The sequence below is a fragment of the Cyprinus carpio genome, chromosome A14 (assembly GCF_018340385.1).
Source record: "Cyprinus carpio isolate SPL01 chromosome A14, ASM1834038v1, whole genome shotgun sequence".
Taxonomy (NCBI): domain Eukaryota; kingdom Metazoa; phylum Chordata; class Actinopteri; order Cypriniformes; family Cyprinidae; genus Cyprinus; species Cyprinus carpio.
In genome coordinates this window covers 22,012,809-22,040,787 of record NC_056585.1, presented here as the reverse complement: position 1 = coordinate 22,040,787, position 27,979 = coordinate 22,012,809, and the positions used below count along the sequence as shown (strand labels likewise).

At 36.6% G+C, this 27,979-nt stretch overlaps 2 protein-coding genes, 1 long non-coding RNA gene and 2 pseudogenes across 4 annotated transcripts; 1 reads left to right on the top strand and 4 right to left on the bottom strand.

Annotated features, from left to right (window-relative positions):
• Nucleotides 1-11: 11 nt before the first annotated feature.
• Nucleotides 12-4,658, bottom strand: LOC122134665 (annotated as a pseudogene).
• Nucleotides 4,659-10,454: 5,796 nt separating this feature from the next.
• Nucleotides 10,455-11,716, bottom strand: LOC122147462. The gene is made up of 2 exons (XR_006161642.1): nt 11,619-11,716; nt 10,455-10,519 (listed from the first exon to the last, which is right to left on the bottom strand). It is a non-coding gene; the product is annotated as an uncharacterized LOC122147462 (long non-coding RNA).
• Nucleotides 11,717-11,785: 69 nt separating this feature from the next.
• LOC122147533 lies at nt 11,786-12,477 on the bottom strand (annotated as a pseudogene).
• A 1,514-nt stretch (nt 12,478-13,991) lies between these two features.
• Nucleotides 13,992-17,143, top strand: LOC109108777 (transcriptional regulator Kaiso-like). The gene is made up of 2 exons (XM_019121881.2): nt 13,992-14,139; nt 14,774-17,143. The coding sequence occupies exon 2, from the start codon at nt 14,776-14,778 to the stop codon at nt 16,687-16,689; it is 1,914 nt and encodes a 637-aa protein (XP_018977426.1). The 5' UTR covers nt 13,992-14,139; nt 14,774-14,775; the 3' UTR covers nt 16,690-17,143.
• Nucleotides 17,144-18,004: 861 nt separating this feature from the next.
• On the bottom strand, nt 18,005-26,295 carry LOC109102243 (transmembrane protein 255A-like). Of its 2 annotated transcripts, XM_042770240.1 has the most exons (10): nt 25,986-26,295; nt 25,309-25,451; nt 24,722-24,784; nt 22,708-22,797; nt 22,549-22,614; nt 22,361-22,449; nt 22,085-22,156; nt 21,503-21,665; nt 21,269-21,412; nt 18,005-19,506 (listed from the first exon to the last, which is right to left on the bottom strand). In XM_042770240.1, the coding sequence occupies exons 1-10, from the start codon at nt 26,038-26,040 to the stop codon at nt 19,375-19,377; spliced, it is 1,017 nt and encodes a 338-aa protein (XP_042626174.1). In that variant the 5' UTR covers nt 26,041-26,295; the 3' UTR covers nt 18,005-19,374. The 2 variants fall into 2 exon arrangements, with proteins under 2 accessions (XP_042626174.1, XP_042626173.1); XM_042770239.1 differs by lacking the exons at nt 18,005-19,506; nt 22,085-22,156 and having other exon boundaries at nt 21,214-21,412.
• Nucleotides 26,296-27,979: the final 1,684 nt, after the last annotated feature.

Genomic DNA, 27,979 nt, shown 5'->3' with positions numbered 1-27,979 from the left:
GTTTGTCCTGATTAGAACAGAGCCCCTCCTCTCAAGACATCATGTCCCCCATGCCAGCACAGAGCTGTTCGACCGTCAGCAGCTTTCTCTTGAGTGTTCTTGGACTCCCGCTCAGCCCTCTTCTCCGCTGCCTGTCCATCTCCTCCTGTTCCTCCCCTCCGCCCGGTTACGGCTCCTCGCCCCGGGCTGGTACAGCTGAATTGCAGGCCGATCCTAAGAAAGAGAAGTAAAAACTATAAGCAATATGTGAAATACAAGTTATACACATACAAAAGTTTTTAATGTTTTATAAGAAGTCTTCTAATGCTCATCAAGGCTGCATTTTTTTAATAAAAAATTTAGTAAAAAGCAGTAATATTGAGGAATATTACTATAATCTTAATATATTTTAAAATCTAATTTATTCCTGTGATGGGCAAAGCCCATTACTCCAGTCTTCAGTGTCACATGGTCCTACAGAAATCATTCTAATATACTGTTTTGGTGCTTTATTATAAATTATTACTGGTGCTCAGTTAATAATAATGGTTCTCATTATTATAAATGTTTGCTTTTGTGAAAACAATCAGGATTCTTTGATAAACAGAACAACCAAAAGAACAGCATTTATTTCAAATAAAAACCCTAACGTTTTGAAAGGCAGTTGTTTAAATAAGCAGCACATATGTTATCAACATTGTATTAAGACATATTTCTTAATATTATGTATTACCTTGAGCAGCAAATCAGCATATTAGAATGATTTCTGAAGGATCATGTGACACTGAAGTCTGGAGTAATGATTCAGCTTTGCCGTCACAGAAATAAATTATATTTTAAATATATGTGACCATGGACAACAAAACCAGTCACAAGAGTCAATTTTTCAAAATTGAGATTTATACATCATATATAATCATCATACATATATATAATAGATATATATATATATATTATAGATATATATATACTATATATATATATATATATATATAATATAAACGTGTGGGTTGGTAGAGGCTTGTCTGAAAGCTGCAATAAACAAGCTTTTCTTTGATGTATGGTTTGTTAGGATCAGACAATATTTGGCCGAGATACAACAATTTGAAAATCTGGAATATGAGGGGGTTGCAAAAAAATTTTAATATTGAGAAAATCACCTTAAAGTTGTCCAAATTAAGTTCTTAGCAATGCATATTACTAAATCAAAAATTAAGTTTTAATATATTTACAGTAGGACTTTTACAAAATATCTTGTGCATGATCTTTACTTAATATCCTAATAATTTTTGGCATAAAAGAAAAATCAATAATTTTTAAATACAATGTATTTTGGGCTATTGCTAAAAATATACCCCAGCGACTTAAGACTGGTTTTGTGGTCCAGGGTCACATATTAAAATCAGAAAAAAATGCTTAAATTGTAATAATCTTTAACATAACTACTTTTTTTCACTGTATTTTTGATCAAATAAATGCAGCCTTGGGGAGCATAATACTTCTTTCGAAAACATGTGAAAAAAAATCGTAATTCTTCCAAACGTAAGGACCGGTCGTGTACCTTATTCTCAGACGGTCTTTTTTGGCATTGTCTTCTTTTTCTGCTGTTCCCTTTGATGGCTTTTCAGGATGAGCATTAACGGAGGACTCTCCATCTCTGTTTTCATTCTTTCTTTTCTCCCAAACACGCTCCTTGTCCTTCTTCCCCCGCTTCGTCTCTCTTTCTGTAGGTGTTTTCTCTATCCCTGACGTTCCCTTTTCCTCCCTTCTTCATCCATGCCGTCTGATATACGTTCGTTCTTTTTCTTCTGTCTTCGCTCTCTCTCTCTGTCACGGTCTCGCTCTCGGTCCACATCACGATCTCTGTAATTTTTATGCCCACTATCCTCTGACCTGAATACCAACAGCATATTAACATCATGAGATGAAAGTAGAGGAGAAGACCTGAAAAAGTAAAATATGTGTTGAGTAAGGCTGGGAAAAAATCTATTGAGTGTAACCAACATACTTTTCCCCCTTTCTCCTCTCTGTGTTCACCATTCTGCCGCTTCTTTGTGTCTCCTCCTCCAGGAGGTCGATCTTCCTTTAGTTTCTCTCTGTCTTGTTTCCTTGGCCTTGTCCTTTGGCTTCTCAGTCTCACCATCATCTGCTTTCTCTGTTTTTTTCAAGAGCTGAAAGACAAAAAACCAGGTTTGAACATTATCATTCAAAAGTGGGATCAGTAAGATTTAAAAAGGATGCATTTTATTGATCAAAAAGTGACCGTAAGGACATTTACTGTATGTTACAAAGGTTTTCGTATTCAAAATACTGTTCTTTGAAGTTTCTATTCTTCAAAGATCCCGAGAAAAAAATACATATCATGGTTTACACAAAAATTTGAGGCAGCACAACTGTTTTCAACACTGATAATAACAAAAAATCTGCATATTAGAATGATTTCTGAAGGACCATGTGACACTGAAGACTGGAGTATGATGCAGAAAATTCAGCTTTACCATCACAGGAATAATCTACATTTTAAAATATATTATAATAGAAAACAGTTAGCTTAAACTGTAAAATCTTTTACAATATTATCGTTTTGTATTATTGATCAAATAAATGCAGTCTTGGTTAGCATAAATTATTTCAAAAAACATTCAAAAACATTTAGTAATGCAACTCAATAATGGATTTATGTAGTCAATAATATTTTAGATAGTTATGTACCTTAATTTTGGCTGTTCATCTTTAGGTTGGTCCTTATCCTTATCAGATGCCTTTTCTCCTTTTTTAAATTTCTCTGCCTTCTTTTCTTTTTCTCCTGTCCTCCTCTCTCCACTTACGTCTTTCTCTCATCTCGCAGGCGTGCGTTTACGTTCTAGTTCTCTCCTGTCTCCTCTCTTCTTTCTTCTCTTCTCTAATCCTCTGAGGAGGACAGGCTTGAGAGAGCAGAACACACTACACATACAGTATGGCGTATTATATATGGGAAACTATATGAACCGATGTCAGGCTAATGAAGTATGCAATTAAGACGTCAGTAAATATTGCACCCTCACTTTACCTGTTTATTCTTAAGGAAAGTCCAACAGAGGTGTGGTTTTTTTACCTGGGTAAAGAACATTTCAGATAATTCTTTTAAATGCAAACTTTTAAAATCGTTTTGTTTATAGAGATGTTGTGTTGAAACACACCACTAAGTTCCTTAGTCTTGGCCTCTATTTCCCAAGTAAAGTCTCAGGGTTGGAAGGAAATTTTTCCTCGTCACCATTGTAGAACTCCAAAAAATTTTTGTAATCAGCATCTAATAAGTTAAAGGTAAACAAATAATAAAAGTATTGTTTGCAGCAATAACAATCAAATGTTCAAAACCACACACACATATATTTCACCGTCTTCAATTGTTCCACTTTTGGCATCCTTCTTCTTGCTCCTTTTCTTAGCGGTTTTCTGGAATGGTGCAAACTCAACAATTGCTGGATATTCTGACCGAATTTGGAAAAAAAGAAGATAAAACAGTCCTCACTGTTTAGAGACGAAATTCACCAGAAATCTCAGTCTGACGACTCTATTTGACATTTTTTTTGAAAGGGCTAGGGCTTGGGGCACAATAATTCTGAACTCCTAAAAATTCACTGATTAGCTAGAAAAAAAAGTCAAACCTCGATTATCAATGAAGACATAGCCATCAAACCGATCTCTGAAGAGAATTACGTCATCTTGATTTTTGAAATTCAGATACGCTCTTGCAAACAGATGAGGGAAAAAGACTGCAAATAAACAAAATCTCTCATCAGCCAATCAAATATCTTTCATTATGTTCAGTCTTCTGTTTCCTTTTCTAAGAATTCATCTACAAACCTAGTATCGCTAGAGAAAAAAGACTCCAGGTAATCCAGCTCGGGAAGAGGCTGCAGCTGTTCCCACTAAATCTTCTTTAGTTAGACTTGGAGGGAGACGTCGGATCACAATCTAAACAAATCCAATAGTGTAAAAAGAAACAAAAATGAATACTGGAATTACTTGCACACACTTTATGTGTTTTATTACATTGTAATACCAATATGACACATGAGATATTTATAGTTTACGTGATTGAGGCGCGTAATAGTTGTTAATGTGGATGTACTATATATACAACGCAAAGTTTATTAACTATGATTGCTGGTGATAATAACATTAATGTGAATAAATAATAAGATCTGACATTTAAAAAAACTATAAATTATTGTTTGTGGCTGTATCCCCAAAACCCCCCATGCGTCAAAGTTTCTAGTGATTCTTCTTTATTATTTTGCTAACAAAGTGCCAAATCCCAGCAGTGATTGTTAACTTTGACATGGGGGTTGCTAACCTAGTCTGTTCAGTTATATTCAACTGCAACGTTTAAATCAAAAAAGAGAATAATAATGTAAAAGTGTTAGTAAAATACAGCTGCTGACAATAATTTATAGTATTTCAAATGAAAGCGGCTAGCTACGCTGTTTATAATCTATTTGTAGCAGGAATGTAGCCAGCTAGCCTGCTAACTAACTAACGTTACCTTTGTCAAAGCCCTCCTTCTTCTCTTTATTTGGCTTTTCATTTTCATCACATTTTATTTCCACTTTCTTTTTCTGGGGACGCGTGTTTTCCTTGTCCTCCTTCATGATCCTTTGCCAGCTTCTGTAGCGAGGTCTTACTTCGTATGTTTCTCGCTGTTAGAAGCCGTGTGTTGGTGCTGGCTGTCTCTCCACTGACCAACTTTCCGCAGTCGATGTTGTTTCTCAGTGACACCAGCAGGCGTCTCTGATTGGCTACAGCTCATGACTCGCGAAGAGTCTCTCGATAAAGCGAGGAGCGTCCCCACTCTTCCACTCTGCTAATTTGTCGTTGCCAAAAATGACTCCTTGCTATCGAGAAAACTCGATGACAATTAGTGACTGTTAATGACACTTACAATATATTTGACCACAATATTACATACAAAAAATTCACACAGCTTTCTAATACTCGTTCTTGTACTGAATTTAAGTGGCTCTATTGCATGAAGAGTGGACAGGCTGACATGGCTGTGCTCCTCACAATTCATTATAACGAGTTTTATCATAATGCTATATCATTCAAAAATGATTAAATTAAAATGTCATCTCATGCTACGCACGAACATGATTAACAAAGTGTCCTTAAGTATGTTAATACTATAATAGGTTTGGCAGCATAAATACCACACTAAGAGCCACAATGCGGCGCTGCAGTATTACAGCCGAGGTTTTCAGATGCGGAAAGTGAATGGTATTACACATCTCGGAAGTTGTTTTTTGTGACCGTCATAAGGGCAGACATTTTGGCCCATGTAGAAGACAATTTTGAAAAAAATAAAAAAATCGTGTCCTCTGCAATAATTTCTGCTGTGTTTTTTTTTAACCTAAGCCAGTCAAATTTCAGCACAATCATGTGGTATGATGATATTGCCCGGCTTTGCTATTATGACAGTTTGTCTGATGATTCCCTGGCATCGCAAACTGCTCAAATCCAGAAGTTCCACAAACGGTGGAAAGGTGAGTTATGAATGATGATGAGCTATATTTTGTCACTGTCAGTCACTGAGTATTCTTTAATGGAGTGCTTCAATAGATATAACCTTTGTGTCAGCTTGACATGGTCTGATCTTTGGTACGGTCTCTTATAGAAAGTCTACAGCATTTAATTCCACTTCTTCTTGTATTTAGGAAAAAAGAGGATCGTACGGGCTTCCCGATCACTGGTATCTGGTGGAGAGAGATAGAAGACGTGTCGATGAACTTGGTGCACATTACCTTGCAAAGGTAAAATAATTTGAATTACACTTATGTTAAAACGTATACAGGACTGACAATATGCTCACAAATAGCTGGTGGTATTGTTAATATTCTTCTTTATTTCCTAGGGGCCATTGAAAACATTACAAATGACGAGCCACCAAGCAACCATTGAAATGCACGTTTTGTCCAGACGGTTATTAAAATGTTATGCTGTAAGTTATTAGTTTTGCTGGCTGTTTCTTTTTTTTGTGTGTGTGTGGTTCATATTAGATTTTTGTTCTATAGAGATGTTATATTGTACTGTTTTTGAGGCTGGTTCAAGGTTGTGGGAATGGGAATATTACATTTGGAATATGATTTGTTTGCATAGTTAAACTTCTGATTTAGGTTAAGAGTTCACGTTAACCGTCTTCGTGAGGTTTTAGTTAATGTAATTAAGGACTAATTTTGATTTAGTTGGCAGAGTAAATTCTTTTCATCTTTTCAACTTTGTCACTTCACCATGCACTCAAGGTGTAAAGAGCGGGTAAAAATATAGAGTGGCATTTGAAATCTAATCCTGGCAGTTTTTAAACAGAGGCCAGAGCAATGCATTATAAATAAACTTGTATGTAATACACATGGACACTGCAGTCTACAAAATGTGTCTAAGCACTTAAAATAATTCTATTGATCAGTTTAAGTGGAATCTACAAAAAATGCTTGAAAATATACTGAGTACACAATAAGGTGCATAACAACACGTTTGTAATACGTTATGTAATTATACAGGCCCACAGATTCCTCTGACAGCTTTCAAACGAGCTAGTGTCAGGTTGACATCATATGTGGTTAATGCAATGCACTCAGTATGACAAATGGTACAAAAGTACTAACATCTCTTTTGTGAGAAAAATTTGTGAAGTTTTTCACATCCATTAGGAGAGCAAGTGCGGAAACTGAAATGCTGACGAAGCAAGCAGCAGACATGACCATAATCTATTCCAAAACAATAATGCTTTTAGCAGGCTTTGTGATTAGCATTGTGATTTTTTCAGGCTGTAGAAGCTTGAAAGTTACTATTTGAATTTATATGTATATTTGCGTTTTGTAGCGCAATAAGCTCATTAGTGCTATTCTATGCTGTAAATGTAAAAATCCATATTTTAAAGCGGGGGGGGTATTCAAGGAAGTTCAAGAGTCCGGTTCGATATTCTTCCAGGGTGAGTCGGAAATATATATGGCCCACTATAATAAATAGAAAGTTTTCCAATTTTCACAATTATATGAGGATAAACACGAGAGATCCATTACAATACGACCGTGAGCGCTTGTGGACTCTTTATTTAGATAAAAATGAAGCAATCGCACATTAGGGAAAGGGTTGAATGAAGCGCGATGGGCTCTAGATACAAGCCAAAATAATGTTTTACAGAGTATAACACCGAGAGATCATTACAATGTATTACGACTTTGAGCGCTTGTGGAGTGAACTTTGCTCCGCTGTTTTGAAGCGCTGCTCACTTTTGATATAAAAATAGAGATAAAACATGCCTTAAAAAATAAAGCCTATTTTACCTAGCCTCATTATGTCTCGCAGTCCGGTTGGTAAAGCTCAAGCCGACTCCATATGCCTGTTTTTTACAGACAGACCAGTTATAAAGGAATTGTGTGGTTTGAGTTCTACGAAGTTAAATTCTTATATAAAGAAACTTTACCTTTTTGACTTTCGACTGAATAGCTCTTATATATGCAGTGGTTAATACTTTGTGTAAAGGAACTGCAATCATTGTCTCTATTTTTAAAAAAGAAAACTAATCTTAAGAAAATCTGCGGGACAGTCAATGACTTTGCCTTTGGTTTTTCTGTACTACAACTAGAGGATTCATTTCTCACATGCCTTTAAAAATAAAGACTCTCTATAGTTTAATAGATTGGTTTTCCTTTCTTCACAAGGTTAATACTGAGGGTTAAAATTACTAAAGTCTGAAAGAGGCAATTATTCTTTTTCCTTAGGAATACATTTATTTTATTTTTATGGAAAACCATGATAATTTTTTTAGGATTCTTTCCTCATTTTTGATAAAAGCTCCAGCATGACTCCAAGTGGGTCACCTGACCATATTTTTATTTAGATGCAACCAACATTACATAAAGGGAATTGCAGTGGAATAATGGTTATAATAGTTCAAAGAATGATCACAAAGTTTATTTCTTTGTGCACAAATAAAAGAAACTTCTTACCTGTTCCACATGACATAACCTCTCCACAATCTCGTCACTTGAAACCTGTTCACCGTAGGATAAACTCAAGGCACCCTTCACAAGCAAATGAAAAACTATGGGAAACAACACATTTGTTGTAAAATCTTTAAAACAAGACCATTATCATTAAGTCACATGTTGGAATTTTCAGTTGCTCACCTCCTTTCAGGTCCAAAAACATGAAACCAGCTAATGACATCCATGAGACTGAAATCCTATTTTACTTCCTCTGTTCGGGCTAGAGCTACTCTACTTTCTTCTCGCCTTCTCTCTTGATTTCTTCCTGTGAGGACTTTGGAAACGAACAAGCCTTGCTGATCTACACTTCAGATGTAACAAGATTCTTACTTTTTACTTTTCTTCTTTCGTTTCCTTCTTTCCCTGAAGCACGTAAAGGATTTTGCTTTTAGGGGTTCTTTCTCTGCTTTTTCCTCTTGGTTAAAGGAAGCAAGATTCTCTTATCATTATTATTATTATATATTATTAATTACTGTTTATTAGATCTGGTTTTCCCGCCCTTTCTGCAGCCCAAACCGTAAGGCCTAGAGACTCCATCGTAACGCCGAATGTCCTGAGTGGCATAAGCAATAAACAGGTGGGCAATTAAAAAATATTTTGGCTGATACTCCACCTAGACAAAACATTGCGCATTTGCAATAAACAAAATTGTGCAATGTTTTTTTTCACGGCGCATCTTTTTCCTTAATCGAGTACATTTACTTTAATACTTTTTTTTAATCACTGCTGCCCGATGCAAACCATGATAATTTTTTTCAGGACACTCTTTCAAGAATCGAGAACAACTTTTTATTTAAAAGTAGAAATCTTCTATGTAACAAACTATATTTACACTTTTGATCAATTTAATGCATCCATGTTGTTTAATAAAAAAATTTTAAAAAAATTGCGCACCTCTTTATAAGACAAAGAATGACTGCAAAGTTTTGAACATAGTGTATGTGCACAAATATATGAGGACATTGGCGTATAAAAACATGCTTCATACCTGCTTTCCACTCCACAAGGTCACGGACATCAACCACATTTCTCAAACTCCACAAAGGTCTCGTCACTCGGCACTAGTTGCGCGGAACGAGTTTTGGGCTCTGAATCACGTGGTGTTCACATAGATGCAATATGGATATCATTTGATAGATTATCCTCATAATGCACACCTTTGCCTGCAAGAACCGATTACGGTCAGTCAAACACGTTCATGAAATTATCACCAATATGTTACACATACTTTTGCGAAATAGTCCTAGGTTTTCTCGGGCACACGGAACCAAACCACATGTGGTAATCTTTGTGGACATCTAGATCAATAATATCGAAAAAGTTGAATTTGTTCTTTGGAGCTTACAAGGGGTATATTTAGAACTGGGGATTGGCCAAACATACCCGAAGCCTTATAAAGCCAAAAAAAGTCCAAACTGTCTGAACACCCTTGGTGATTCCAAATGGTGTTTGCGAGACGTGAACAGCATGCAAAGATTCATGGAGAGCGGACCATCAGGTGGCGCTATAACAGTACAAAAGGTCTCAAAAACACCATCTTATAGGTAACTGGCCTCAAATTGATGAAAATGCTCATTTATTCGCACCAAACACAGATCTTCATATCTGTAGTAGATTATCTCATTCTGAAAACTTTGCCTGGGACCAATGTTGTTCAATTAAAAATGTAATTAAAGATTATATAAAATAAAGAAATAAGCTAATAACAAACTGGGGGGGCGGCCTTAGTGAAAATCTGTGGGGGGGGGGTAGAATTCTCTAGCGGTAGGTCAATATTTAGTCAAAAAAAAAAATGTAACCTTGCATTTGGACCACTAATAAACTGGTCATTTGGATAGTTTCTTACGTAGGGTAACCAAAGGCCTATAATATAAACAGAAAGCCACAAATCCTCAAGACTGTGTAAAATAATGATATGTAATTCTAGTAAAACAAGCATGCAAAATTTCAGTGCTCTTCGGCCAAAAATATCACTCTAATGGTTTAAACGGTTAAAAACCAGAAACTTTATGTTGTGTTTAATTGATATGTTATAGAGAAAAATCTAATAAGTGTGATCATTTAATTTCAGTGTGTGTAGTGTTGTCGTGGACTAGTGAGCCTATTCGCCATTTGGAGGTGTTTACTGTCAGCATACATCAAGGTTGGCAAGACCACCTCAAAGGCCTAAAGTGCTTGAACCGGTTCTTGCTGCTGCAGCTATATTTTTATATTTTGTATAAACTTTTTTAAAGCCACAAACCTTCACACTTTCTGGACTTCATGGCCTTGAGTGTTCATGTTCTTTTCTTCTTTGGATTTTCTTTGTTGTTCTTTTTCGTCTTTCCCCGGTAAGAAACGATATCAGACATTTAGATTATTTATTCACCAACAACTGTTTTCGTATTCGGTAAACATGCTGTGAGAAAGCAGATTATGTGTACGTGAGATAATGAACTGATTTACCCTGTGAACTTGAATCAGAGCTGCTGTTCTTCACGTCCTCTTCTACAGGAGTGTGCTCGTCTGAGCTATTACAAGATATTAGATGAGAGCATTTAAGCACAGAGTATATGATGAATATATTATTGTACATAGACTGTTTTCCTCAAGTTGGACATCCACAACAAAAAATACACAACTTAAAAAAAGATAAAACAGCCTAAACCCACTAAGAAGAAAAAAACAAATACATGAAACCAATCATCTAAAGACAGCTCATCATTGGCTTGTGCAATGAGAAATGCAATAAAGCATTTACAACAACAAAATGTGGAAAAAATTACATTAATACAGAAATTCCAAGACGATGTGGATTTCCAGATAAGGCTACATTAATCACTTTACCCCCATGTCGCTCCAAACCCGTAAAAGCTCCGTTCGTCTTTGGAACACAATTTAAGATATTTCGGATGAAAACCTGGAGGCCTGTGACTGTCCCATAGAGTGCCAAATAAATAACCCAGTGTCAAGGTCCATAAAAGGTATGAAAGTCGTCGTCAGTCAACTACTCCATCTGCCATCAGATGTGCAATCTGGGTTATATGAAGCGACAGGAACACTTTTTGTAAGTGAAGAAAACAAATATAATGATTTTTTTCAACAATTCCATTGTCAGTGGTCTCCTCTGTGTCTCTCCATATCACTGTATGCTCGTCTGTATCATCCATGCCACAAGGATGCACTGTTTTTATTTCAAATCAAAGCTAAATACACGTAGAAACAGCGACGGAGGACACAGTGGATGATACAGAAGAGCATACACAGCATACAGTGATATGGAGAGACACAGAGGAGACCACCCGAAAAAGGAATTCTTTGAATAAAGTCATTATTTTTGTTTTCTTCGCTTAAAAAATGTGTTCCCGTCACTTCATATAACCCAGATTGTACGTTTGATGGCAGATGGAGTATTCTGACGATGACTTTCATACCTTTTATTGACCTTGACACTGTTATTTACTTGGCAGTCTATTGGACAGTCACAGGCCTCCAGGTTTTCATCCAAAATATCTTAAATTGTGTTTTGAAGATGTACTGAGATTTACGGGTTTGGAACAAACATGGGGGTAAGTGATTAATTACAAAACTTTCATTTTGGGGTGGAGTCCCCCTTTAATATGAACTCACTCAGGTTCTCTGACTCTTGGAGAATATCCCCAGACCTCAGGACATCCCAGTTCACCAATTCTCTCACGTTCCTGCAGACGCCTTGATAGAGAATAGCAAGAAAACAAATAAATGTAATTATGCATCGAAAACAATGCTCAGTAACTGCTCGTGTCGTGTACGCTCGCTCATGAAGACAGCACAGACTGAAGTGTGTCTGACCTCGCAGCGATGAAGGCGTCTTGTCTCTGTCGTTGGGGCATCATCTCTCTTCTCTCGTAGTAATCGGATCTCGATCCGAAGCCGTGATCTCTGTCTCTCTGATCTGACCAATTTAACCGATCTCTTTCTCTTGACCCTGGAGCGACTGCGGGAATTCTCTACTCGGAACCGGTTTCTGTTCCTCTCTTTGTCGTTGTATCTCGCTTTGTGATCGTCTTCGTGCTCGTGTTTTGTGGTTCTTCAGCCCGTGGTCCGGTGAGCGGCTGCGTCGGCGTCTCTTCGGGCTCGCAGAACCGGAATATTTTACGTCCAGCTCGGGCATTACTATAAACTGTGTTATTAACTTTAACGGTAATTTAATGACGATTGGATAGTATTTTATTTAGTTAGGCCATAAAACGTCCTGTTTAATTACATGTTGTTGGTCATGTCGCAGTTCACTAAGAACTAGCAAAGCTAGCTAGATAATGATTTTAGCGAATTTCGGTTTCTTTAGCTAATAAGACAAAGAAAAGTTAATTTATATAAATCACGGTGGTGTTGAGACTCACCATGAAGCAGTAAACAACTTAAACGCGTGTCAGGGGACCAAAATGTATACTAGCGTCGTTGAAGTGCCTCCTTGTTTTTTACGTTTCCCCTTTTTCTTCTATTGTGAAGAATTATGTAACTTAGTAGACGCGCGCAATATCGCCCCCTGGAGACCTGGAAGGCGCGTAATTGAAACTATTCTTGTGTTTGCCGCCGGTAAGTTTTGATTTACTTTTTTGAATATGGGAAAATGCATGCTGATTTTATAATTTGCTCTTGTAAGTATAAAGACAGTCTATGACAGACATATACGAGTTTACCTAATAGGCTACATGACATAATGAAAGCATTTGCTAGGTGTCGTAAAAAGTTTCATTCATGAATACCCAAAATTGCATTTATTTGTTTTGTTTGTTTTTAAGCACCTAGCTTGCCACATGAGTGTCTGAAATGTAAATCTAACATATTACCTTATTTAACCAGGAAAAAAAAGACTCGCTGAGATTAAAATCTATTTTTACAGGAGTGTCCTGGCCAAGATAGGCATGTTTGCAAATACAAATAAACAACATAGTTACAACATACAATACAAAAACCAACATACCAACATATAACTAATTAAAAACAATTACACAAATTACATAATAAAGACTTAATGCGTAATAAAAACGTTAAAATAATTATAAGACACCAAGTTTTGTAACTGAATGTAATGAGTAATTGCCAGACGAAATCCTTTGAATAAAACAACAGAGATAAACATGGCAAATAATCCAATATGGCTTTATATATCAGCAGATAATCAATGTATTATTGTGTTTACTGGGAAATTTTTGTTTGAATACAGCATTCACAAAAGGTGAATACACATTTGAAGGGTTTCACATGAAAAAAGCCTCTATAGTGCCGTTTGAAATTGTCTTCTAAAATGAGCATTTTTCTCAGGCTCCTGTGTGTAGGTTCAGGAATTTCACATTTATGGTAATGAATAGGTTCTTTTCATTGCCATTAAAGTGAAATAACTGATTATATATACATAGGAGCCTGAGAAAAATGCTGCTTTTAGAAGAACATTTCAAACGGCACATAGAGGCTTTTGCATCTATAGATTTGTCATTTGGACTTTTGAAAACCTGATAGTTACTGAGATGTATGAGACTGATAACACTGTAATAAAACGTTTATACACTCTACACATGTCTATGACACGTCTTGTCATGCTAATAAAGCACGTTGTAATTTTCAGTTTTTAAAATTCTTCTTCTTCTACATCTTAATAATAATAATGTTTATTTATATAGCACATTTCTACAGACTCAAAACCTTAACTATATTTCTTTAGTTGTTTTATTTACAAAATACCATAAAAACTTCTTATATTATACTGATTTGAAAAATGATATGGACAGTTTTTCTAATACGAAAGTGAAACAGCAATGTAAAACTCCTAAAACTTTTAAAATGTATGTAATTTGCCCCAATTTGTACTTCAAATGACAAATCTCTGTATTATTGCATTTCGCATTTGTTTTCTATACGCCTATTCATAAGGGTGCAAATACAAGTAAAGTTTAAGATAAAATCGTCCTGTCTCGTTAACATTCATCACACGTCTGTTTGAGGCAGACTGTTGCGCGCGACTCCTGTCGGCTGCTGGAGGAGAGACTCGCTCATCTCAGACAAGGAACGCGCGCTCCGTTGTGTTGTCCACGGCAACCGACACACGTTATCGCTGTCATTGTTGTTTTCCAGCAAAGGGAATCGTGGATTCTAACGGGTCGCTCTGCAGGTATAGGATTATGGAAATTCATTTCCAAGAATATGGGAGATTAAAACTTTAATTCATCTTATTTAACCACATACGCGTCGCTGTGCATCGTAGAGTCAAGATAGGCCGCGCGCTGCCGCCAAACCAGGAAGGAGAGTTGAATTGAGCCATTTGTTTTTGTTTTCACGCTGACCGCTGCACACCGGGCTCCTACCGGTTCTGAGTGCTAACATCAAAAAGCTGTGGCCTCGCACGTATTTGTGTTTCGTTTGATCACGTCAAACTAGTCAAAGGCATTAGTTTTAAGTCACTTTTCAAGAAGCATATGTTTGTATGCTTGGCTTTTGTTTGCTGTACAATTAGCCGGCTAGCCTGCATGCCTGCGATTCTCGTGCATATCCACATTCTGTTGCTTTTAATTTAGAAACAATAAAACTATATAACATTTTTAAGTAATGTTTAGATCGACATAACAAACTGAGAGAAAAAATATGGTATGAAAATATGATTTGTCATTGTGTGTGAGAGTATATCTTGCAGAAATTAAAATCACAATGTAGAAAGCTTTGCATAGAGTTGTGTTAATTACATTTGAACACGTTTTGTAATAGATTACTAATATGTATTAAACTTTATTATACCTCTTTCCCCGCAGGCATGTCAAAACTAAAGCTAATATCTGCAGCAGACACTCAGTACGCAGCATCTCTGTTGAGGTCCATCAATGATGAGCGGCACAGCGGTTTATTCTGTGATGTCACCATAATCGTGCAAGACCGCAAGTTCAAGGCACACAAATGCGTGCTGTCTGCCTCGAGTACCTATTTCCGTCAACTTTTCTCAGTTGCTGGACAAGTGATAGAGCTGAACTTCATCAAGGCAGACATATTCGATATGGTCTTGAATTACATATACACTTCTAAAATCTACAGAGTTCGATCAGACAGACTTGAGGATCTCATCAGCGCCGGTCAGGCTTTGGGCGTGACGTTCATAGCCAATTTAGGAACGCCGCTCGCACAAGTCAAGGGATTACCTGGCCTGTCCAAAGAAAGTGACAACAACAGCATTGGTTCCTCTGAGAAGAATGAGACCGGAGGTGAGAATATGCCGATCATCACTGAGACGTTCTCACTGTCTGCTGAAGAATTCAACATGGCGTGCGGTAATACGGAAAAGGAAGTGGACTCGGACAGCGATGATGTTCTCTTCGTCTCAAAAACAGAGGCACCTCAAGCTCAAAAGACCAAGATATCAGATGTTAATGATAAAGAAGGAGGACCAGAGGCTAAAAAACAAAAAGTCACAAACGAGGAAGGAATTGCCTCTAAAGATTCAACAGCCCAAGAGAGTAACAACAAGATTTCTTCTGAAAGAGATACGTCACTCCTAAATAACCTTGAGCCCCAGCCAGACGTTGTGCTCCTCTCGAACCCAGAAGCCAGTAGCAGTGTTCTCACTTCTCCAGTAAGATCGAGCTCAAACAGCGAACCCACCACCCCAGCTGGCGTGAGCAGCCTTCCTTCGGATCCTCACAGCACCTCGCTGCCTCTAGACAACAACGAAGTGCTCGGAGTCCAAAAGAAAAAGGTCCTTCTAGAGCACTCGCCTGATCAGCCCGGAAAAATCAGACTGTCGGATGTAAGGCCGATGTATAGCACCAATAACGGTCCAGTACCAGCAATAAACATGGCCATGACAGTGTTGGGGAAAAAGACGATAACATTAGACAAAGCCTCGGAAATCGATTCGCTGTCGCCTGGTTGTAAAGTGTATGCCAACATTGGTGAAGACACCTACGACATTGTTCCAGTAAAAGAGGATCCTGTGGAGGGATCGGCTCCTGGTAGAAAATCGCAAATCCCACACGGTGTTCCCAGTGTGACCAGTCACTCACCTCGAGGAAAGAAAAAATTCAAGCTGGATCAGGAGGATCACTATGAACTTATCATGGATGGAAAGACCTTTTACGTGTGTATTGTGTGCAAGCGTCCCTATGTGTGCCTGACGAGCCTCAGGCGGCACTTTAACACTCACTCGTGGGAACGGAAGTATCCGTGCCATTACTGCAGCAAGGTTTTCGCCCTGGCCGAGTACAGAACCAAACATGAAATCACTCACACGGGCGAAAGACGCTACCAGTGTTTACTGTGCAATGAAACCTTTCTCAATTATCAGATTTTGTCCACCCACTGTAAGCAAACGCACAACCAGGACCCGTCGGGAAGGAAAGAGAAAGATGATTCATGCAACAACTTGTATCGGCTGCTGCCTTGTAAAACATTGCAGTTCAAACCATATTCCTTTGTGTCCGAAGAGCCGGGGGAGATTCCGGTCATCAGTGAAGATGGGACTGTCCAACATGTAAACCCAGACAAAGAGCACTTTACCAACCAGCCACTTGCAGCTAGCCAAAGCAAAGCAATGACCTGGGACGACATCTTTGTAGAATCTGAAGCACAAAACCGACCGGCGGCTCACGTTCGACTGGGTCCACCTTCACGACCTATCGACCAAATAAATGCCGAAACCAGGAATGAATTTGAGTTTGTTATACCAGAGACGTACTGAGCATGCTTGTGCACTGCTCTGGCACAGGTGCCTTGTTTGTGTTTTAATTTTTTAGTCTTCTGGACCCTTTGATTGAAAAATCAAAGTATCCATCAACTCATGAATGTTTTTTCAAGGTGCTTTAATGTATATTTAGAAAATGTATTAGTGTTGGTTTACAGTTCAGTTTCACAGTCCATTACTGAATCATAAAACTGCTTCGTCAGATAATATTACTAAGTAGACAATGCATACTTTATGTACAGCTACATTAGACCTGTGTAGAGCTGATCCTTAAGATTTTCTATTCCCATTTATATTCCAGACATTACAACCCTGCTGGATGTAATTAGTAGGGATCAAGTACTGGCTGTTGCAGTTTGTTACATTTATTTTTACAATTCTGTACTTTTGAGAGCGTTACATAAATCCTATCAAAAATCAAATGTAACTTAGGAGTCAGCAAACTTAATTATGCCTTCTCATTTTCAAAGTTTCCCCTTAAAAACTAAAACATTTTATAATATTATATATAAAAAATATTTTTTCACAATATATATCACAGTTAAAATCACATTTCAGCACTCCTGCAATAAAAAACAGTAATAATTTTTGTATTTATAGTTTTTTTATGTCATCTGTCCAGTAATTATGTTTCGAGGTTGTTTATTTATATGCTGGCCATATATCCTGATATAGTTTCCCAGACGGTAACTGAGACCTGAAGAGAAATATTCCTCCCTCCTCTGCTCATGTCTAGAGAAACAAGATGCTGAATTGTCAGGGTAATCAAAGGATCTTGTTGGTAACACAGAGGACCTCTCCTTTACAGTTGAATATTTTGTACATATATCGTTTTTTAAAATTATTTTTTCAGCATAGTTTTATCAATTATTTTAGCTTTGTGGGCCGTGAGAAGAATCTGTGAATACGTTGAGATTCCTTCATTCAGAACTAGTGCTTTAACACCATAACAATGTACATGATAGTACTGAAGACCTTCATTTTAACAGTTTCTTCTCTTATGGAACCTATTTATTATTAGGTCTTAGTGTGATATAGAATGAAATAAAATTTTGAAGAAGTTACACACGTATTTCTTTTATTTCCAAGTGATTTGCATTTTTCAGTATGATAACCACCAGTCAATATGAACATCCCTGGCTCTATATCAGAGTGGATCTTGTCAGTGGTGATATTATAATGCACTGATACATGAATGTAATCTCCAAGGTTCCACGTGATGAGGGATAAAATGGATTCAATCAATGGTCAAATGCCAGTGAACATATTTGGAAATGCACGTGTGATAATGAAGCAAAAAATCTATTCCAGCTATACATATCTAATACTTTAATTTTAAGATTTTAACATCAAATGTAAACAAGTGCTTTCATGAGACATGAATGTGGTCAAAAATTAACAATCGAGGCAAAGATCCAATTTACGAGTTTTCTTTATAGCATGTGACTGTACTACAACCACCAGTTGCACCCAAATGTCAACCATGAAGTAATAAAATCATCATATTAATATCTCTACTCACATCAGTAAAGGACAATGCTCTTGATATGAATCAAGCACATGAAGTACAGTTTATAGACTTGACATTCACAGTAAGCACGCAAAAAGATGAAAAGGAGAACACTATAAGTCTTAAGACTCAATTCTGTTGTGTTATGAGAAGGCAGTTTGATTGTTCAGTATATGTACAACATGTAGAGCATTGCGCACACACTGATATATTTGCAATATGGAGGGACATCCTGTTATTACGTAGTGAACAATAAAGTGTTTAAATTTGTGTAAGTTTATATAATAGTTACTTATAAAGCTAAGCCTCCTTTTTACATTCTTTAAGTCCTGTCATTTATAGACAGAAACAACGGCAACAGAACAGCAGGCGAATGTGAGGTGTATATGTTTTTAAAGTCCTCTCATTCTTCATACCACTATGTAAGAGCTTATTACTTTGCATAAATCAAGCAAAGGATATTTTTGTCACAAAAGATTATTCCAATTTGTGACATGATTGTGTGCTTGATGTAATGCAGAAGAAACACCATATTTTACAGGTTAGATCATAGATCCTAATGAAGCACAAAAAGTAAGATTCAGCCTAAATATATGTACAATTCTTTGCAATCTAGCTGCCCAAAACAGTTAAAAATAACTCAAGTAATTATCTAGAACGTGTGAATACAATAAATTCTGAAGACAATAAAGTGCAAATCAATTGCTAGATAAGAGACTCATCCTCGTGCAGAGAGAGCAGAGGCGACTTTGGAAGGAAGAAGTTCACATTATGCAGAGGAATCTCAAGTGGGAGACCTATAACAGGAAGAGGAGGCGAGCCAGGTGGAGCTGTACTGGAAGCAGACACACATTTTAAGGCTTTTCTGTGAAGAGTCTTGATCTCACAGTCAGGTTAGTTGTTATTAGGTATAGTCCTCTTGGATTGAGGCTACATAATGTGAATATTTTACACATCAGGTTTGACTTGAGAGAATCTTTTCAAGGCTTAATGTTGCATATTACATCTGCTGAATGATGATGAATGACTGGGTAATGCTGTAGTCTCTCTATACTTATCCCACCGCACAGGTGAGCCTCCTCTGCAAAGGTTGTTCATTCAGACACTAATATACAAAAATGTCCAACGCCAGTTTTCTCTTGACAGAAAAATGTCTTCCTCAGACTGGTCCCTTAGGGGCTGTATGGCGGGGGCTTCTCATCAGGTGGGTAATAAGGAGGAGAATAACGTGGCGGGATCATATTTGGCCACATGAGACTGGCTCCAGACTGGGAGTCATCAGACAGGCCTGAAGAGTCAGGAAACTATTATTGTTAACTTAAACTAAAACCATAAAAAACGGTTATTTGAAATAAAATAAATAAAAAAGTTAAGATTAGTTAAAATTACAAAGAAAAAAAAATAAAATAAATAAAAAAGTTTAAAAGTGTTAAGCTTACAAGGCAACATTTATCATTTTCCCCTAGTTTATGTTTAGTTACTAAAAAAAAGAAAAGAAGCGAAACTAAGAAATAAACATACAGATATTTTTTAAAACAAAAGTTATAAAAATTTAAACAAAATATTAATACTTTAAAATTAAAGTGAAAAAAATAAAATAAAAATAAAATTTAATTAAAAAATATTAACAAAAACTATAATAAGATACCAATGATAGTGTAATAACACTGCTCTCAATAAATTATATATATATATACAGAGCTGGGTAGATTACTTATGAATTGTAATCAGTTACTGATTACAGATTACATGACAAAATTTGTAGTCAGTAATATAATCTCTTAGATTACACATTTTTGGTAACATAATCTGATTACTTTTGGATTATATTTAGATTACATTTGTGCTAACCCTTATTTGATATCACATATATTGAATTAGTCTAATCTTGTACTATTTTGACCTATACAAAGAAAAAATATATTCCACAAAATATATTTAATTCACCAACAAAAGCCACAATAACTTCTTTTTCAAGTGCAATGTATGGACAGTTAATACTTACAAAATACCCACACTAATGTACCTTGCTGTTAGTGTTTGCTAGTAACACTAAAAATAAAACAAAATCACATCTAATGATTTTTAAAGGATATTTACTTATAATTAAGTAAATTTAGAAAACAGCTACATTAAAAAAACCAATATTGAAAAACATAAAATTCACAGCAATATCACTGCCAGGTCAAATATTGAATATATTAAAGACCATAACTAAGTTAAATATTTCATCTCAAAACACTTGAAGTGCATAAGGTAGTAACAATGACGAAAAATCAACATTTCAAAAAATATATTAAAGAACATATTAAAGGCTATGTTCCCCTCCATTTTCGATTATCTTGTTGCTGATTTCTTCTGAGCACGGTTCTGACACCCCTCCCCTTCTCCGCCGGAAAAACTCGAAGAATCACGAATGTATATATGTGGCAGGTTTAACAGGAAAAAATATACATGTTAAAAAAAAACTGAAATTTAGGAGAATCAATGAATTGTGAACAACTTATTACCATTGTGTAAATAAAATGTAATCATGTAATCCATAAAAAAGTAATTGTACTCTGATTACGAGTATTTTAAAAAGTAGTTTACTCTAATTACAAGTACTTGAGTTTTGGAATCTGATTACGTAATCCAGATTAGATGTAATCCGTTACTACCCAGCTCTGTATATATATATATATATATATTTGTTCCAGGGGAATGATCTTTTTGTGCTTATTGTTTATTTGCATATAATTTATTTTTAAAAATAAATGATTGCATTAAGCTAATGTTAATTGGCATGTGTTATTATAAAAATAAAAGATAAATAGAAATATACAATATAAACATTAAATTCCTATATTGTAGTATAGTAATAATAATTGTATATGTATATTATATTTATAATAAATGTATATATTTCATATATTATTAAATAAATTATACAACATAAAAAGTCTATGTATGTTGTGTTGTATTATAATATATAATATTTTATTATACAGTTAGTATTTTAATCTCATCGAACAAGCATTTTAGAAAAAGTCAAAGTGGGTTGACAGCTCAAAGTGAATGGATTACCTGAAGGTCATAGGCAGTGTATGGAGGTAAGCAGGGGGCAGTGTTGTAAAAAGTGTTGTTAGATGTTGTGGGTCCAGGAGTCTCTTGGGGCGGAGGAACAGGGAGAGGTTCTGGCTCACAGGAATCTGGTGCTGCTGTAGGCATTTAATAAAAAAATCCAAGAAATGTCACAGGTTCTTAGAAATCCTACAAAATGCTTCTATATACGTTGTTTGCACTGCATTTCAATCTCACCATGTCTTTGAAGCCCCCCAGCACCGCGGCCGTGATGATTCCCAGAAACAGAGCAACAATGTTGAGGATAGTAGCAGACCACAGCAGGTGGTAAAGATGCACAACGTCCTGGCAGCTCCGCACCTCTGTGTACTCATGGTACCCTCCTCGCAGTTCCACTCGACTGAGATCATGAGGAGAGAAATGTATTATCACAAGAGACTCATAAAAAGAAATAAGACATATAGGTGACAGACAGAGCAACGAAAGAGGTAAAGCATGACCTGACCAGCGATTCATGCAAAAGAAAAGAACAAAACCATCTGCATACCAGTGCACATCACTCTTAAGAAGAGCATGAAATGGATAAATATATCCAGTCTCCTTATTTAAGCTCACTGTCACTTTTAAATTAAATAATTGCTGTCACTCCTCACCTGTGAAACAGGAACCAGAGAACACTAAATCTTAGTTCCTTTCACTTCACGAGTTAAGTAACTGTACGTAAAGTACAGCGACTGTACACAGCCACACTCAAGATTTTAACAACAACAAATAATGGGCTGTCAATGTCATTGAGGGACTAAAAGTGGAAAGACCTACTTCCAAATCATGGAGGATTTCCTAAATTTTTTCAAAACATCTTTATTCTGAAGTCCCATAAGAGGATGCTCTCTGAAACATAAATAAACAAAGTTCTTTCGAACAGAGCTGAATTTCAGGGATAGAAGCACACTGCATACAAGCAAATATAAACCAGAACTTAACCAAGGTAAAACAAAGATAGCATAGTTGTTGTTTTTTTTTTTCTCAGATTGCTTGTTTGCAGAGGGTATCCTAGGAGGGATGTATCCAAATGGGACTTTCTCACACACATACTTGCCACAGTTGTAAAGATCACAGCAGTAGCAGGTGTTGCTCTTCACGCGCAGGTTACAGGAGACGCGAGATGCGGTTAGACAGTGAACCTGGAAGACAGATGTATTTTCTAAATTGGATCCTAATATACTAGTAACAAAACCCTTAAATTCAGAGGCGAGAGCGCTTCTCTCAGGCTGACGACTCACATCTAAATCAAACGCAGTCCCGCTGGAGTAATATTCACATCGGCCAGCATATAGTGGTCTGAGGTCCTTTGAAACAACAACAGCAGTATGCTATGACTTTAACTGCAATGATTTTCTGAGGAAATGCATTTTACAATAACATGGTGTGGAAGCACTTACTATATGTCTTGCAGCAAAAACGCCATCCACTATAGCACAACAGAAGGCCGCCACCACACCGAAGCTGATGAAGACAATGGAGGCCACCAGCTGTAAGCAGAACAGCAATGTCAGCATATTCACCTGCTGGAGTAGCTCCATGCATGTGCATTCACACCTGGGCACTACTACTATGTACGATTTCTATAGAGACAGATTGAAGTAGTTTGTCTAAGATCTTGTAGATGTGTCTATTATGGGATATGGAGATAATCTGGAATCTGAATGGATTCTGCCTTATTGCCACTTAACTGCACTGATTTCCCTGCCATTTCACAACCATACCAGTCACTCCATTCTCTCTGCAATAAAAGGCACTTTGCAGAGGCATGTCTAGTGGCACTGTATGATAGAGAAAATGGAAAACATTTAACTGCCCAAATCTGATTAATAAATAATTTCATTTTGAGTGTCATTCTTGATATAGCTAATCTAAATCAATCCATATCTTAAAATAAGTAATTCTCCCCTTAAAAAGAAAGGTTGAGACCGGTGAAAATGCTTCTGTTTTGCATTTTTCTAATTTAATAAAAAATGGTATATTATGGTTTTTAATATTTTTATTATAAATAATACAATATAATATCAATACCCTACTGTTCAAATGTTTGGGGCCAAAAATATTTCTAAAACAATTTTTGAACAAAATTATTACTGTTATTCAGCAAGGATGCATTCAATTAATGAAAAATAATAATAAAGACATTTATAATGTTACAAAAGGATTCTTGAAAAAAGAATCACAGTTTACACAACTTTTAACAGTTTTCAATGTTGATAATAATAAAAAATGTTTTTAAGCACCAAAACAGCACATTAGAATTATTTCATGAAAGATCATGTGACGCTAAAGACTGGATCAATGATTCTGAAAATTGTAATGATATTTCACAATATTAATGTATTTTTGATCAAATAAATGCGTGCTCGGTGAGCATAAAATACTTATTTCAAAAACATATTACCGGCTATTCTGAATGGTAGTGTCTATAATATTTAAATACTGTAATAATAATTCAATTATATTTAATATTATTTAATATATTAAAATAAAAACATATGTATATTTTATTTAGATTTATCTTATGAATAAAATCATTATAAGTATATTATTATATATATTTATATTTTATATTATTTATTTTTACTGTATACAACTTATGTCATTGGTGTAACAATGAGTAAAAAGGATTTAAAAAATGATCATACGTTTCAGAATGTCTTAATATTTAGTTTGTCTCCACTTTGCTATAATGACAGCAGCGTTGAAGCTGCATGAACTGAGTGAAACCTGATGATCATGTTCTCCAGCATGATTTAAAAAAAAATATCTAAAGAGCATCTTGTGCTTCACTGGAAACAAGAACATCTGACCATCTGTACAAAAGGATTTGACATGCTCAATTTTGCTACAAATTTGCTTATTTGATTAGGGGCCTAGAAATAGTGCAAAAGCGTCATTGTTCCTTGTTTGACATTATTCAGAAAATAACCAACTATTTCCAGGTTTTTTCAGGTTTACAAAATCTCAGACTCCCAGACACCACTCTACATGCTCTAACCACTTCGACTCCAAGGGTGGAGTGTGTATCCTGCACTCTCCCGGCAGTGACTGTCCCTGTATGTCTATGATCTGGCCAGCTATGCCATCTTCATGCATTCTTTATTTGGATTGTGGAACCTCCCTATTCCCTTTGCACTGCAATGGCTTCTGAACATTCCTGCCTGGACATCCATCCCACTCCCCTTACACTGAGCTATTTCTGGGTGCATCTCACCACAGGGGCTGCAACATGCCCTGCTATTCGAGCTCAAACCTGTGAGCCATTTCTGCCATTATGACACAACTAAAAACAAACAGTTGATTCTTGAAAATCTGTTTGTTTGTGCGAGTATTTGGTTAGAAATGTCTATTGGATGATGGAATGCATAAGCACAGAATCCTAAATGAGAAGTGTAATAAAAGACCCCTTACCATCTGCCTCTTATTCTCTATCAAATGGGCGCCAATGATTCCCAGAAAGGACCCGAAGCCGAGCTGAAAATATCACAGGGTGAAACTCATGATAGTTGTAAATATCACCCTATTTCAAAGTCTTAAAACTAGTATTAAGAACCAACATACAATCTCTCATTCCCACAAAGCCTTTGTCTTTCTGCAAGCAGTATAGTTTATTTTATGGTGTGGTCAACATATATATGAAATCTGGCCATGTCCCCACCATATAGTATTTCAAAACAGTCGATCCTCGCAGAATAGGAAAACACCTGTTACTTGTACAAAACGTTCTGAACTGTTACTTAAGCTTGTATATTTTCTCCTAGAGTGTTGAACAAAATGATACTTGCTGTTAAATAATGAATGGATGAATTCACTCAGTTCAACCTTACAGTAATGAGGTAATGACAACCGGTCACCATTATGGTGGGCCAAGCGGAAAATAATTAAATGTGAAGCCTTTCCTTCCCTGCAGTACTTTACATCACAAACCCATTTATAGACAAAGAGGATAGTTCGCAGTCTGTTCTACGCACGACTATGAACATTAGTAGCATACTTACAATGACTCCTGGATAGTAGCCACCGACAGTGATGTTTTGAGTCCTGGTAGTAGCGGCCAGACCAAAGACCAGGATGAGTATGGAGACGATAAGGAGCATCACTGTTACTATGATGGACTTTCTTTTCCTCCTCTTAAATGATCCTGGAAAAGACAGTGGAGTAGGAAGATGCCACAACACAACACGCCCTTCCTTCAGGCAGCATTTGGCTACTAGTGCTTTCATTTTAGGCACGTTCGTTTTGGGGTAAAGCAAAGCAAAGCAAAGCAAAGCAAAGCATAACATCCAGTGTATTTGGCCTCTTGTATGTCTATAGTATCTACAGCTGCAAAGGCACGGCCACAACCCAGAAACCCAGATAAATGTAGGTGATGTAATATGATGGGTTTCCATCACTAAACAAAACATATTTTGACTATACAATAAAATGTCACTTACGGTTGTGTATTTTTATTTACAATATCAATCAGTGTTACATCGATTTTCATTGGGGACATCTGAGACATGCAGGAATGTAGGTTAAGTGACGCTTATTTCTCTCTCGTGCTAGTATATTCTAAAAATTACTAAGAATAAACGTTGCTAATCGCGTTTAAATGTAAATACAAGCGTAAATTGTCCTCCGTGTGATCATAATGGTCTGCGGGCGCAGTGAATGCCATTGACCTTGTACTTACCCATCGCATCTGAGATTGGTATACCGCTGCCTTGCGCATTCAGCCCCGCTGGCATTGTAACGTCAGGTTATGCAGCATTAGCTGCAGTTATGACTTCAAGTCAAAAACAAAAAACCTAGTCAATAAGATAAAGATGCCTTTCCTCAGAGTTAATGAATGGAAACTCCTTTCCTGCCGTGGCATTCTCTGACACCATGCGTCTCCCGTGTAGCCGAGCTTCTCTCATCAGCATCTGAGTCTGTTGCTCATGAATCCGCTGCTCTCATCCCTTCAGCAGAACGCCGCACGGAGTACAGCACTGCGCATGCGCAAGGCAGATCCGCTCGCTTGGATCAGGAGCAGTAGTGATCGGAAGAGAGAGTCATTTCGAATCGGTTCTTTCGAGCAGTCCGTTTCAGAAGCAACCTGTGCAAAAATAGATTCAGAGGTTCTTAGCGTCATGATGTTGTTGTCCGTGAATGCATGTAACACGTTTTAAACGTTCAAGTGAAGTCATGTGTAAGCACAAAATGTTGTTTATTACTTAAGGGTGTTTATAATTTCATGCTTCCTTCCAAGTAATTTGAAGCCATGATTCAGTTTATAAAAACTAATGCCATTTAGAACTAGAATTCCAAAAGACCGACTAAAACTATAAACAAGTTCTTGTATGCAGTTGCTGGACTGCATAGAAAATTTCTACATAATTCTACATATATTCACAACCTCTTATAGAGAAGATCGCTTCAAATATTTACCTGTTACATTACACATATTAATAATTACTCATGCATAGCCTGAGAATATCTAAAGAAGTAACAATTTGATTGGCTAATACGAAAATACTTTAAGGGTATTGTGCAGTTGCTTGCTAGCTCCCCCTACAAGAATGGCTATTTTGAAAGTCTCAGAACTAGAAGCAATATCAAAGTAATGAAAGTGCGCCATCATCAGGTAGTTTGTGACACACAAAAAGTAAGAAAATAAAAACTAAAGTTTATGATAAATTCTGCATTTTGTTTAATTTATTTTTTACTCGTGCAGCTTGAAATCTAATGGACATACACCAGACTCATTATCTCTCTCTCTCTCTCACACACACACACACACACGCATACATAAAAATATATCTGATGTGATGCAGAGTTCAAAATGTCTGCAGTTAAAGCCATAGTCTAAAATCCGTATTTAGTTTATGTGTCACATTCTGCTGGCGAATTTCTGCAACCCACTGCGACGTAGGCCTGTTTCGTAGGCAAGTGTATAATAAGTAAATGTAATTGAATGGATTCCTACATCGCCTTTCATTTTTACCAAATCAAGCATTCACTTCTACTTAAGTGTTTGTTTGTTTGTTTGTTTGTTTGTGTAAAAAATTAAGGATTAAAACACTAAATTAAATATATTGATCTCTATTCCTCCAGCCTAGGTTTGTCACAAAGTAAATGAATGCATTTGCTCGTTTCAGTTCTTGATGGTCTTTCTTTGAATGACCTGCTCTCTACCAAAGAAAGCAGAAAGAACCAGACAAGACCGAACTTTCCATGACGCGAGTTCTTTTCAGGTTTAAAAAAATCAGCGGGTTCACGGAGCTCAACGTGATCTGTGTACAAATATTAAGCTTGATTACAACTTTCTGAATTTATTACGCCTTTGACGCCAACGCAGACCAAAGCTGGCACACATTTCACAATTTTGCGTTCGTCTCTTTAATGCTTTATGTAATGCGCGTGAATACTCTCTCCAGTTTAACAGCCCAGCGAGTCAATGGGATTGTTTAGTGAAGGCTCCTGCATACTAAACCGCACTGTTCTGATGCGGTTGCCGATTTAGTGAATGACTACGGCAAATGTAGATTAGAAAAGAAACTTATAAAGCTGTGGGTCTTTGAGTAGAGCTTGTTTCAGCAGACAATGAGACTATGTGGTGTGCGTGTGCAGAATTCCACACAACACTAAACGAAGCTGCTGCCAAAAAAACTCCACTTCGTATCCCACCCCCACTTTCCCTCTCCA

Bases quoted from the DNA above. Each gene is read 5' to 3' on its own strand.
- LOC109108777 (XM_019121881.2), top strand. From the start codon at position 14,776: ATGTCAAAACTAAAGCTAATATCTGCAGCAGACACTCAGTACGCAGCA.
- LOC109102243 (XM_042770240.1), bottom strand. From the start codon at position 26,040: ATGCCAGCGGGGCTGAATGCGCAAGGCAGCGGTATACCAATCTCAGAT. The intron at 22,798-24,721 runs GTAAGGGGTCTT...TTCTGCTTACAG, and splicing joins TAGAGAATAAGAGGCAGATG to CTGGTGGCCTCCATTGTCTT. The intron at 22,615-22,707 runs GTAAGTGCTTCC...GTTGTTTCAAAG, and splicing joins TTTTTGCTGCAAGACATATA to GACCTCAGACCACTATATGC.